Here is a 14,233-nt window from a genome sequence, read left to right as displayed (position 1 = left end):
AAAACTGCATTCTTAAAATTTATAATATTCAGGGAAGCACTTACATTCTCTTTTATTATTTTTATAGTCATTTCCATTTAAATGTGAGTTTGGGATACATACTTGTAACAATACTCTATATAACATTTTTTATCTTTTGTAACATAAATTTTCCTATCCAATGATATACTCTTGTTCTATTATTTATTGATGATAATGAAGTGCTTCCTTTTAATATTTATCAATTTTTCCTTCTATTTTTATTGTGAGTCCCTTTAATGGGTGTCTAAAATTTTATATACTAGGTCATAACAAATGTTAAAAAGATCTAAATTGCACAGACTGCATTCATTCAACAAATATTTGAGTATTTAACATTTGGTAAGGATTCTTCTTACACAAGGATTCTTCTTTCCCAATGATTGCCATTGGGAAATCAGTGAATAAGGCAGATAAGGCCGCTTTTCTCTGGTGGGAGAGATAGAATATATTCAGTATGGCAATACCACCAGAAATTTAAATAAACAAAGCCCAACCACCTAAGAAAATTAGTTTTCCTTAGGAAAAAGGAATTCAAGATGCAATTACAGATATTTGTACAATAGTGAAAAACAGAATACTACACAGCAATATCCAGAATTGAACCAAAGGTGTCCAAGAAGTGTTTTAAATGTGGTAGTAGTGGCAGAGTATAGGAGAAACACAGGAGAGAGTTTTTCCTTTCAGTGGTTTCACAGTATCATCAAAAATACAGGCTCCTATCTTTTTGCTCTTACTTTCAACATTTGTCTTTTATTCTGAGGTTTGTTTCTTGGTCCATAATGCTAGAGCTCCATCATCATGTACATGTTTCAGCCTTCACTTTGAGCAGGCAGTACACAGGTGAGTACAGAAGGGCACTCTCCTTCCTCTTAAGATGACTTGCATCATCTTGGTCAGAACTTTGTTAGTTATACTCTGTTGATGGAGACTGGGGAGTTTAGCCTTTTAACCAAGTGTACTGTTGTTCCCAAATGAGCCAGGCATTCTGCTTTAGGAGGAAGGGAAAATGGATATTGGTATGTAGCCTGTAATCTACTGTTAACAAAGGTTCAATTAGGCAGTTATAAATGTAGCAGCAAAGTAAGCCTGTTAGAAAGAAGGAAACAAGATAAATGAAGGAACTAATTTGGAGGGGACCCCAAATATTTGATATTTAAGGGGTTACTGGTGTCCAATACCAAAGTAATCTTAGTGGCTTGGAACCAGCAGGCAGATTGCAATAATGTTTCTAAGACGGCCAAAGAAGAAATGACATCTTGGGAGGAAGACAGTGTTTGGGGGTTTGCTTAAGGGGTGTTACTGTACCTTGTTTGAAGTGAAGGATACCTGAACATGAACATGTAGGTAGAGAGGAAGATATGAGAGATAGTTGGTCTTTCTCTACATCAAATGAAGGTTTGTTTCTAGAAAAAGGGTTTCATTTGTGCTTTAGGATTCTTGACTTACTGTGGTATATGCTTAAGATAATATTCTTCCTAGTCATTCAACAGTGTGTTGTCAGTAAGTTTTTTTTTAAGTTATTGATAGTCCTGACACCAAATTGGGGCTAAGGCCACTTAAGTCTTGCTTGATAGGCTGAGTACTTGTCCCGTGTACCCCATCATGGGGTTTTTCACCTGGTAAAGGGTTGGGGGGGGGTACCCCAAGGGCACTAGGTGGTTTGAAAGATGTTTTAAAAAATAGCTATTACCTTTCAACTTGTCTTTAGTGATATTTACCCTGAAATTTTAAATAATATTAAAAGAAAATTTTCATGTTTATCAAAAGTAGTTTGGGGTTAGAAATGATTGCGCCCTACTGCCACAGAGGGCTGTCAGCAGGTCATCAGTCCTTGTCACTTAACAGACCAGGGGCACCTTTCCTTCTATTTCACAGATTTCATCTTCATTAATTTCTTCCAAAATGAGTAACTCAAGGGCACTCAGATTGAGGCATATTTAAAATTTTTAGCTTAGGTATTACCACTTTAGAGATTAGAATTGAATCCTCTTATGAGAATCATTGTGTTTGAGTTATGAATAGAGTTTGGAGAAAAGGGAAATTAGAAAGAATGGTCAGCAGATAATTCTTTTGCTTATTGAAACCAGGAAGAGGGAAACACTTTTTCAAATTGACATTTGAAGACCCTTATTAGTGCATTTGGCAATGAGGATAGTGGAAAGTATGAGCACTGTTTGAATTATGGCATGTGAAGATAACTTGTTTCTCCGACGTTGCCTAAAGAAGCTAGTGTGTCTGGCAAAAACTCATTTGCCTCCTCCATAGGAGTAAAGAAATGATGCTGTTCTTCCTTCATCGTCTGAGATAGTAGGTTGAAATAAGTACTATTTATATTCAGCTATCTGCATCTTCACTTTCAGCCACATCATGAGGGGAAAAGGTATTTTGCCTGTTACAAGTTAGCAATGTTCAAAATCATGTAAATAAAACTTGAGCAAGTCCTCAAGTTAATTAGCTTTGTGTCTGCTCATTTTATGGTCGTTCTGATGAGATATCTTCTAGCACTGGAGTTTGCAAAACAAAACGAAAACCTAAAGTCCTCTGCCTGAATTGAAAACCTAAAGAGAATGTATCAGTCATTTTTGCTTCTAAGAGCTGAACTATATCTCAAGATGTGGGGACACCTCAGTCTGATCCAGTGATTCAAGAAAGCACCATTTTACTGTATATTACCATAAAGAACTTTTTTTTTTCTTCTGTTCCTAGCTCATGACAAATTTATCATCTTTTGACTTCATGTCCTTGGAAAATAACTGGTAGACACTGAACTCAATGGGTAACCTGTTTGTATGTTTGCAACATATTATATAGTTCAAGTCCAACTTTCTCACTTTTCTCAAAGAAGAGTAGAAATTATTTTTAGACTGTTGATTGCCAATTTGTGGGGTAGTTAGGAAATAGATTTTGAAGATATGAATAGAAGGCTGTAAGTTCATTTTCCAGAATTTACTCCTCAGAAGTTCTGGGGCTACAAACCCACCTCCTACCTAGTTGGTGGGACTGCAGTTGGATCAGGTGTGGTTTTTTCCAGTAGTAAAGATGATCTATAAACTCCATGCAGTAGAAGGAAAATTTAGGTCGGAAGTTGGGAAATACAGCCATCAGTAAAAGCCCTTGGAAATAGTATGTTTGTTAACTAAAAGGACAGAGAAAATGATATTCTAAACACACTGTTTAGTAGTGGAGCTGTTAAGTTTATTTCTACTTTTCTATTCTTTCTTAGAAGTAACATTTTCAGTAACCATATGCTAGTCGTAAATTAGTTGTGTTGTGTTTCTGGATAGTTTAAGAAAGCAAGAGAATTAAGTTGAAATTAAAAGCCTGGAAAGAAACTTTAGTTAGCCCCTTTAGTTTATCTTGTTTTAAAATGTTCTTTGTAGCACCCTGAAGGTGATCCCTAACAACACACCTCCCTGGAATTTAGCAGAGCATTCTAAAGTGCAGTTTAAGGTCTGGCTTTGTTTTTGTCCTTTTAATGCTTTTTTTGTGATTATAATCAAAAAACCTCTAGTACTTTTCCTTTTATTTTCTCCCCTTCCCACCTTACTAATATGTGGACACCTTTTTTCTAACATCTCACTGGTAATGATTCAAAATTCCTATACATTCTCAACCGAATGTTAAGGAGAATATGTACAGGAACAAATCTACACATGGTTGAATTTTTCAGTCAAGGAATTGGTGATCAGATGGGGATTCAGGTGTCCAGTGGCAGAATCTGAACTTAGTACAATGTGGTGTGTGCCCACATCTGGCTTGCACCTGTTTTTTGTATAGTTTTCCTGCCACACAGCCTGTGCCCTGTCTGCGGAGGCACTGCTGCTTACTGGCAGGGTGGAGTACTTGTCACTGAGACCATTTGGCTCCCAAAGCCTACAATATGTCCTGTCTGCTTTTCACAGGGAAAGTTTATGACCACCAGTTAGACTAACTGTGAGGAAGCTTGGAAACTGGCTTTGTGCGATAATTACCACATCTGTGGTGACGTCCGGTGTGTCCTCCTGAATGCATACCGTTTCACCTTGCCACCCTTACTTCTTGGAACCCTTTCCTCTTGGTTTTTCAGAACATTTTGCTCATTTTCCTTTATCTTTGCTCCCTTTGGGCTGCTTTCTGCCAAGCTTCAGTCATCAAGCTTGCTTTCACTCTTATCTTGCTCCTGGAGCACATCCTTCTGTGTCCCTCCATCCAACCTTGTTGCCTCTCCTGAGGGCTGTCTGCTGTTTTCTGAGTGTGCCGCGCGCGCCCCCCCCCACCCCCCCCCCCCCCACATTGCTCCACTGACACCTCAGAATCTGAGTGAGCGAAGTGGAAGTCCTCATTCTCATTTTTCTTATTAGTGCTGCTGTTCTGCAGTCACTCCTCAGCAGGAAGAAGTCCTTTTTATTTGTAGTTCACACTGAACATAGTTACCAGATGTTGTTTATCTTAAACTTTCAGGCTGGTTCCTTAAATTTCCAAAGGAGTACATCATCTTAGAGTGTGTGTGTGTGTGTGTGTGTACGTACACAGTCATATTTCTTAACCTGTCACACTTAATATATGTTCATTTGTAGCCTGTTATTTTAAAAACAAATTGTCAAATTTATTGTCACTAACAGTACAGAAATGCAAAAATTAAAACTGCCTGGTTTGAGTCCCTACTCCTTCTTCTCTTAAATCTAACTCCCAGAAAGGGATCTCTTTATTTTAGCAAGTATCTTCATGAAGTGTATGTCACAGTGTGTAAACACTGACTGTTTACTAACTGTGCTTGAATTTCAAAAACTACAAATTGGAGCCTGCTTTATATACTGCCTACAAGTTGCTTTTTTTATTTTGTACCTCTTTTCTATTTAAGTACAGATAATTTTAAATAAGTATTCTTTTAAATAGCTGTCGCACTATTTCATGGACATGTTAGTATTTACTTAACTAATTCCTGATTGATAGTTATTTCCATTTGTTTAATATTATAGAGTTGAGCATCATTTTGCTTTTTAAATCCACCTGTGTTTTAGAATAGTTTTGATTTGCAGAAAAATTACGAAAACAGTATAGAGAGTTCTCAAGCATCCCAAATGTTTATTCAGTCCAAATGTTCTACTACCATTTTGTTGAAAAGACTAACTTCATCTCTTGAATGCCTTTCATCTTTTGTCACAAATCATTTACCGTATTTATGTGGATCCATGTATGTTGAGCATTTTAAAAAAAATCAATGCTCATGCGCGATATTTTCCTTTCTAAAATCTCTTTGATTCTGATGTTTTGATTGGTCTCACAGAATGGGTTGGAAAGTGCTCTGGCTGCTTTTGTTTTCTGGAAGAGATTGTGGTGAATTGATAGAGAATTTCTTTCTTAAATGTTTGGTAGTCACCTGTGGGCTTGTTGCTTTCTGTTTTGGAAGGTTATTATTGATTCAACTTCTTAAACACATATATAACCTTATTTAGATGGTCTGTTTGTTGTGCATTGTCTTGAGGGAATTTGCCCATTTCATCTGTGTTATCAGATATCAATAGTGTTATTTATAATCTTTCTTTTTTTGTTATCTGTGAGATCAGTAGTGGATGGTCTCTTCATTTTTTATATCAGCTAATTATCTCTTTGGTTAGATTAGCTAGAGGTTTGTCAGTTTTATTGTTCCTTTTCCTCAAAGAATGAGTTTTGGTTGACTTTTTTCCTACTTGTTTTCACTTATATTGATTTCTGTTTAAATTTTTGTTGTTTGCATGTACTTTAGTCCAAAGTGCTTCTTCTTTCTATACTTTCTTAAAGTGGAGGCTTCGGTTATTTTTTTTTTTTTTCACTTAGGATCAAGATCCTTTTGAAATACTATCAGGTTTCATTGCTGCGTAGTCATTCGTCAAGTGGGCATTGCTGTTATTTTCTTAATCCATGACTATTACGTATCTATGAAAATCTGTGCACGTCTTTGCTCATGTTTCTGATATTTTATAAGAATAAATTATAGAAGTGAAGTTCATGGAGTAAGATTACAATTATGAAGGTTTTAAGTAGATACTGCCAAATTTTCCCTTTAGTAGGTTGTAGTATAGTCTTGGTATTTCTGCACATTCTCACCAATTCCAGATACTAATATTCCATTACCTACTTGATAAGCAATAAAACTTACTACATAGACCTCTTTAAATTTTTTCTTTAAGATTTATTTATTTATTTATTCATACAGAACTGGGGTACAGGCCAGAAATGTGGAGGGCGAGGCGGAGCAGCACGCGGGTCAGGAGAGGTCTGCCATGCCATGTGGTCACCTCCGGGGCAGGCAGGGATCGAACTCATGCGGAAGTGGCTTAAGCTTCTTAGTGCTGTGCTTTAACCCGCTGCGCCACCAGGGAGGGCCCGACCTCTTTAAATTTAATGTTAGTTTCTTTTCATTGAACTGTGGCATATATCGCTAAAGTGTACTGTTCCTAAGTATACTGCTTGACTTTTTTTTTAACGAGGTCATTTCACCAATATAATTAACAACCTTAAAGTATCTTCCTTTCCCACTATCTCCAGAAATAACCACTATCCTGAATCTTCTGTGTTTACTCTTTTATTTCGTCTAGCATTTTTTTTTAAAGATTTATTTATGTATACAGAATTGGGATACAGGTCAGAGGTGCAGGGGGTGGGGTGAGAAGATTCACCAGAGATAGTGGGGAACAGAACAGGCAGGTGTACTGAAATACACTGCTGAGGGGAGCAGCCAGTGATACTGGAGAGGTCTGCCGCGCCATGTGGGTCAGCTCCCTGGCGGGGGATTGAACACATGCTGCAGTCACTGCGGATCGCTTCTCAGTGCTGCTCTTCAACCTGGTGTGCCACCAGGGAGGGCTGTGGTCTGGCTTCTTTGGTAGCATTATTCCTATCAGTTGTATCCAAATTACTTTATGTAGCAGTAATAACTTTTTTTCAATGCTCTGTAGAATTGTGTTGTAAATATGTCACAAAAAATTTTAAATTCATGCAACCATAGATGAACATTGGGATCATTTCCAGATTGTGTCTATTATGAACATTGTTACTCTAAACTTTTTAAAAATGTATGTTTATTTACTTGTGATATTAAAACAATTTGTGCTATTGCTATTGTCTGTTTGTATATATTCGTTTGTAAAATACCTATTTTAGTTCATCATTTTTAAAAACACGTTGAGATGCTGGTGATTTTCATTGATTTGTAATTTTTTTTTTATTAAGGATGTATGAATTCTTTCTCTCTACACACCCCCACCCCCAGCCGTACTTAGCTATCTATATATATTTTCAAAACTTGTTAGGAAGTGTCCCCCCACCCAAAGATAATTGAATTAACATCAGTTGTTGAATGATTGAGTCTTTACCCCATGTTTTGTAATGGCTGCCTATTGTAATCATGTTTTCATATATTCATGGAGGTGTTTCTGAGCTATCTACTGTGCTCTATCAGCTAAATTTTCTATCTCATCATATTACCACAGTTACTGTAGTTTTATAGCTTTATATTTAGCACAAAAGATCCTGTTTTCTTCTTCAAAATTGTTTTTCTTTGGAATCATCTAATTTATTCTTAGCTCCAGTACATTTTTGTAATTATTTTAAAACTAGTTTGTCATTTTTCAGGCAAGCACACAGACAGTGACTAGAATCACATTGACTTAATAGGATTATTTGGGAAAGTAGCCATCTTTGTGGAAACATGTTTTCTGTTTATCTATCATCTTAAAGTATAACTTAAATTTTCCTTGACCAAAATTTATCTTCCAGTTGTGGATTATGTTGGCTCTTTTCCTGAAATGTTAGCTTTCTATACCTCTTGAATTTTTGTTTGTAGGTTCTTCTTGAGTAGTAGATAGGTAGTTTTGGTCACATGAGTCCTCTTAACAGGCATCTAGGTCCAATTTGGTCCAATTCCCGGTCACTGGGCTGCCTAGTAATATTTTTAGGCCAACTATGTCTTTTACATTTTCTTTTTTCTTCTACCTCATCATTTTTCATCTTGCAGTGGGAATGACTCATGATGAACATAAAGTACCCTATTGACTCTATTGCTCATAATACGCATTTTTTAGTAAAAATTGCAAATTAATAAGGACTTTATAGCATGTTAGTATTTGCATAGTAAATGCTTTCTAGTCTTCTTCCAAGTTCATAGTGCTGTCATTCCAGATTCACTTTCTTATGAGTCAGACATGAGGTAAAGTACTGTACACAGAGGCCGATCTTGCCACGACTAAGCTTTCCAAGGAGGAAACTTTATGGGTTTACTTTAAGGAGTGAGTCACCGTCTAACCAATCTGGGGTCCTGGTTTTGTTTTTTTTTTTTTTGCAGAGGTAAGCTTAGGCACAAGGTCGTTAATTAGTGAGTTGAAAACAATCTGAACATTCCTTGACTATAAAATGCTTGCTATTTGGACAGTTAATTCCTCAAGAAGGGAGCCTTTAGTATATTTAGCTCCATTGGGGACTTTAAATCATGAATTGTTACAAGTACTATTTTGGGAGAAATATAGATCTTTAGGATATATTGATTCTGTCCACCCCATATTCCTGTCAGTTTGCTTTGATTCAGTATTTAGTAAGTTGTTTTTGCTGTCATGAGCTGTCTTTCTCATAACTTACACACATTTGGACCCAAATATGTATTTGTGTCTACTACAGGATGATGGGTAGACTTTGAGGGAACATTGCCAGACATTTCACATTTTTTGTCAGTTTCTTGGGACATCCAGATCTAAGTATTGGTTTAGGATTGGAGTCTGTATGTTCTCTTGGTTGGTGTGGATTGTAAAAATCAGCTTACTTATTTTTCATGGTATTGTCTCTCTATTTACTTTCAGTGGGTAGGTTTCCCCACTCCTTCATTTTGTGGTGGTGGTGACTTGAGGGGGGTCTAAGTATAAATCTTCTCTCATTGTAAAGGAGAGAGTGGCCCTGTGATTCTGCAGATGTGTCTTTCTTTCTTTAGAAATCTTATTTTTTATTCTCTTTCATTTAGTTTGGTTTTATCATTAGCTCTTTACATTGTAATCCTTATTAGTCATCTTACAGAAAGTTCTTTCTTTCATTTTCTCAGCATATCCATATTGTAAATTTCCATCTTTCTGGTTCATGGGCACAGGTTATTATCACAATGTGATAACTGCCCTGTTCAAATGCCAATAGAGACACGTTCCAATTTCTCCTAGCTTTCAAAGGATGGAGTGACACTGCTCCATATGACTCAGTTCTCTTGTCAGAATTTGTTTTCATTTATTAAGTATTCGCTTCCTAACTCTCCTTATTTCACTCAACTGGGTGTCCTAGTCTCTTTTGCATTTTTATTTCTCAGCTTTCTCTTCTTCTTTTTTTTTTTAAACAGATTTATTTTATTTATGCATATAAGAGCTGGGCTACATGCCAGAGGTGTGGGAGGTAAAAGAATTGACCAGAGACAGAGTGAGGAGCAGAACAGGCAGATGGACTGAATACACTGCTGAGGGGAGCAGCGGGAAGGTCAGGAGAGGTCTGAGGAACCATGTGGGTCACCTCCCTGGTCAGGGATCCAACTCATGCTGCAGTGGCTGCAGATTGCCTCACAGTGCTGTGCTTTAATTAACGTGTTACACCTCTAGGCATGGCCCTCTCAGCTTTCTCTTCTTAAGGCTTTCAAGAGATGAATGTATAGCATCTCTTTGATGATACTTCCACTGTATACATTGTATTGTGATTGGTTGTGTATATATGTGTATAAATATGTCTATACATGTATGTGTATGATTTTTGTATATGTGGTCTCACTCTTCTACATGCAACATCTTCCCACATGTTAACTACCATATTAACTCCTTTTCATTTTGCTATTCCAAGTTTTAAATTCCAGCCATACAGCCTCATATTCCAGTTAATAATTCATGGTCTTCTGAATCTAAGGCAAATCTTTTCATACTTCCTTTACCAAAGTTTTTGGGTTTTGTGCAGGAGAGTTTTGCCCAGGGTAGTTGTTACAGTGGATAGTTGTGAACATTCATATTGCAAGACAGTTAAGCTGTTTCAGTTGCAAGATTGGTGGTGCAGTGGATTAAAGCACAGCACTAAGAAGCTAAAGTCACTTCAGCATGAGTTCGATCCCGCCTGCCCCGGAGGTGACCACATGGCGCAGCAGACCTCTCCTGACCCGCCCCCTGCTCCCCTCAGCAGTGTACTTCGTCAGTTGGCCTGTTCTGCTCCCCATTCTGTCTCTGGTGAATCCTCTCACGACCCCTGCACCTCTGGCCTATACCCCAGTTCTGTAGGCGTAAATAAATCTTAAAAAAAAAAAAAAAAACTGTGTGTGTACCTGTTTTCTGGTATCATAACTTTTGTGATGTTTTCTCCCAAGTCTTTTTTTCCTGTACATATATATTTACATCATTAATACCATTGCACAATCATAATTTTTTCTTTCCCTTTTTAAAAGTTCAATGCGCGGGTTAAAGTGCAGAAGCTAAAGCCACTTTAGCATGAGTTTGATCCCCGCCCTGGAGGTGACCCATACGGCATGGCAGACCATTCTTGACCCGCCCGCTGCTCCCCTCAGCAGTGTATTTCAGTACATCTGCCTGTTCTGCTCCTCACTCTGTCTCTGGTGAATCCTCTCATTGCCCCTGCACCTCTGGCCTGTACCAGAGCTCTGTATGCATAAATAAACAAATCTTAAAAAAAAAATTACCTCTTATCCTTAAACATCCTTCTAAAGTAGTTATTCTCAATGGGAGCTAAGGTATGAAAAAAAATCTATTTCCTCCTCCTCCCCCTTGTTGAGAATCACATCTGCAGAGTATTATTTAGGAATATCTTTCTTTGTTATGTTGGGTTCATAACCATTATTCTGAAATATCTTCTTTAACGTTAGGTAACTAAGACTCATGAATTATCTAACTTCTTGAGTTTATTGTATCTTATTATGAATAAAATTGAAAGGAACATTCTTATTCATCAGCATTTGTCTACAATTTTTATCATTTTCAAAGGCTCAGATTTTTAGAACTGCAGTTATTTGGTCAACAGATTTGAATAGTTTTCAGATTGTCTAATTATATTGCCATGTTAATTTACAGGGTGTTTGTACTGCATTATGCTTCTACCAGTAGTGAACGAGCCTGCCTCTCGTCCTAAACTATAGGCAGCACTGACTACAGCTATTTTTAAAAATCTATACCACTTTCATAAGCCAAAATGGTACCTCATTATTGCTTCAGTTTGCGTTTCTTTGATTAATAGTAACTCAGTACCACATTTTAGGAGACATTTTACCTTGTTTTGACACAGCCTCAACTCGAGTTCCCCTTGAATTGTAACTGTCAAGATAAATCATTTACATTAAGAGTTGTAGTCTTGAGATATAATAACATCATCCAGAATGTGTAACAGTGTGAGCTACACATTGTAAGCTTACACAATGTAAGCTGCCTAATTAGAAGCAACAAATTTCTAACTCACAAGTACTTATTTTTTAACCTTTTATTGTGAATTTCATAAAAACCCAAGAGAGAAGAGAGTATAATATAAGGAATTTCTTTGTAATCATGATCTTAGCTTTGACAACTATCTGCATTTCTTTTTTTTATATATCTCCCCACTTTTAACATAAAATGATAAAAATTGTAGACAAAGGCTGATGAATGAGAATGTTCATCTCAATGAGGGATACATTGGAATATTTTAATTCAAATAAATAATAATATTTTATCCATTTTAATACTTGTAAATATAATAAAAACTTTAAAATACCAAATAGCTCCTCCCAGTACTTTGTATATATCTTTTCTTTAGTAAGACTTATTAGAAAATATTACATATACAGAAAATACAGAAAAGTGCAGAGCTTAAATGAACACTTTGGTGAATGACTACAAAAGGAACACACCTCTGTACCCAGCAACGAGCTCAAGAAATAGAATATAAGAGCAGCCTCAGAGCCTCCCCTGAGCTGCTGCAGTCCCCTCATGTCATGAGCCCTCTTCTGTCTAAAAATAATCACAGTTTTGACTACTAACACTATAATGATTTCTCCTTGTTTTCTGGACATTTTGTTATTTTCATTTCACTCTGAATTCTATAACCCGTTTATTAAAAATGTTTTTAAGTGGGGGTTCTTCTCCTCTGATAAGTATCCATTTGATCTAGTATTATTAATTAAAATAACATCCTATTTCCTGGTCTGCCACAGTGCCAATTTTGCCATAAATCAGGTATTCATCCAAGAGTCTTTAGGTTTTCTATTTTGTTCTACTGCTCAATCCATCAACATCTCTCTATCTTAATTGTTATAACTCTACAGAGTCATGATATCTGTTAATATAAAGGTCTTTAATTTTGTCCCTATTTAACTTTGGTTTGGCTAATCTAGGCCCTTTGCATTTCTGTAAAGACTTGAGCATCATCTTGTCAACTGAAAAAAAGAGAAAGCAGTTTCACAAACTGGCATCTATAAATTCAAACTCTAATAATGATAACGTATGCTTTTAAAAAATGATACAAGTCTGCTCTAGTGTGTGTATTTTACCTGGTTCAATCTTGTCTCAGACAACCCAGCCACATCAGATCACCTTCGCTATATTCTTTTGGTTCTAGGCAAGTCATAGGTCCTACTTCTACTCAGAGGGAGGAACTTCATTTATATTTTCGACTATCATTAATAATGTTGTTCTGTGATGTTTAACAATTTGGCATATGGTCATTTGTTTTGGGTCCTGGAAGGAACCTGCAGAGTCAAAGAGTGGAAGCTTTTTTCAGGCTTTGATCTCTGTTATCTAATTGCTTTGCAGAAATCCAGTGCCTGTTTTATTTGCAGTAGTTCCCCTCATCTGCAGTTTCACTATTACGTTCCACTTATTCATGTTCCACTTATTCATGATCAACGTGGCCCAAAAATGTGTACAAGAAGATATTTTGTAACTTCTATTACAGTATATTGTTATAACTGTTCTAATTTATTGTTATTGTTAATCTCTTACTGAGCCTAGTTGATAGACTAGATTTTGTCTTAGATATGAATGTATTGGATGTGAAGGGTTTGACACTATCAGCAGCTACAGGCATCACTGGGCATCCCCTGCAAATAAGGGGGGCTGCTGTATATGGACAGCTGGCAACCATGGCATTTCATAAAGGTGTCTTTTCTGCCACCCAGAGATCATTAAATAATGAGATAGCAGCAAAGAGGACAAGAATAATTAGAAATTCTTTTCATAATCACTTTGAGTGATTGATACCTGAAAGTCTGAAGTCATTTGGTTTAGTTTTCCATAGTCTAAACTGTTCACTGTTCCTTACTAAATCTAACTCAGTGTGTATTTGCCAAGAAACCTTTGGGTATTTAATAATTGTATTTGATATTGTGAGGAAGAGACAAGAAGTAAGCTGCCTTTATAAATTTATGAGGATCTTATTGTTTAATTTCTTTTTTCATCTTACAAAATATAACTTCACTTTATAGAAGTTCATGTTGGATTTCACCTTACCTGGTAATGAATGGGTTGAAGAAATTTGAGGTATTCTTTCTAGGTTACAATGTGAATTCTGCCAAGATCAAAACAAAGGTGGCCTTTTCTTTGTTTTAGCAACAGCGGACTGTCTACAGACTGACTCTGGTGAAAGCCTGGAATGTGGATGAGCTCCAGGCCTATGCTGAGCTGGTGTCCCTAGGAAATCCTGATTTCATTGAAGTGAAGGTAAGCCCCTGCCGGCCACAGGCATGTGTTTCTCATGATGCATTGTTGGCCGTTGTGAAGTTAAAATCTTTTAGAGCTATACAGGAGGGCTCAGATATTTTATTTGTTCATTAATCAAGAACCTGGTATTATGCTAAGAATTGGGTTTAATAGTAATAAAGACTTAAACTTTTGCTTTTGAAAAGCTTATTTATAGTGAAAGATAGGCAGTCAATACAAAATGAATAATTAAAAGCCACATGTTGATGTTAGTATACTGAGAAATGACATAGTGCTATGGTGAGCAGCTCATTGAATTGTACATTTTTATTATAGAAAGCTTCAAACATATTTGTATTTGAATATATTAAGAAATATTTGTATATATGAAGAAAACATCATCACAATAAACCTAATTAATGTCCATGACCACACAGTTATAATTTCTTTTTCTCATGATGATACTAGTACTTTACGTCTATCTAGAAGGTCTAACGCCTTTAGAACGCTCTGGGGCCTTCTCTGGTTGTGCAACGGGTTAGGATGCAGCACTGCAAGCTAGCCGCAGC

The 14,233-nt window shown here is 36.6% G+C and overlaps 1 protein-coding gene across 3 annotated transcripts in view; it reads left to right on the top strand.

The window, feature by feature from the left end:
- LOC101630908 (S-adenosyl-L-methionine-dependent tRNA 4-demethylwyosine synthase) overlaps positions 1-14,233 on the top strand; it is a 115,025-nt gene that overhangs the window by 77,331 nt on the left and 23,461 nt on the right. For all 3 annotated transcript variants that reach the window (XM_012729270.1, XM_012729269.1, XM_012729271.1), the window contains exon 14: positions 13,575-13,685. In XM_012729270.1, the coding sequence (XP_012584724.1) occupies positions 13,575-13,685 (111 nt within the window). The remainder of the gene's footprint in view (positions 1-13,574; positions 13,686-14,233) is intronic.

The sequence above is a fragment of the Condylura cristata genome, unplaced genomic scaffold, assembly GCF_000260355.1.
Source record: "Condylura cristata isolate star-nosed mole 26May11 unplaced genomic scaffold, ConCri1.0 scaffold00024, whole genome shotgun sequence".
Taxonomy (NCBI): domain Eukaryota; kingdom Metazoa; phylum Chordata; class Mammalia; order Eulipotyphla; family Talpidae; genus Condylura; species Condylura cristata.
This window is presented reverse-complemented; position numbering and strand designations above follow the sequence as displayed.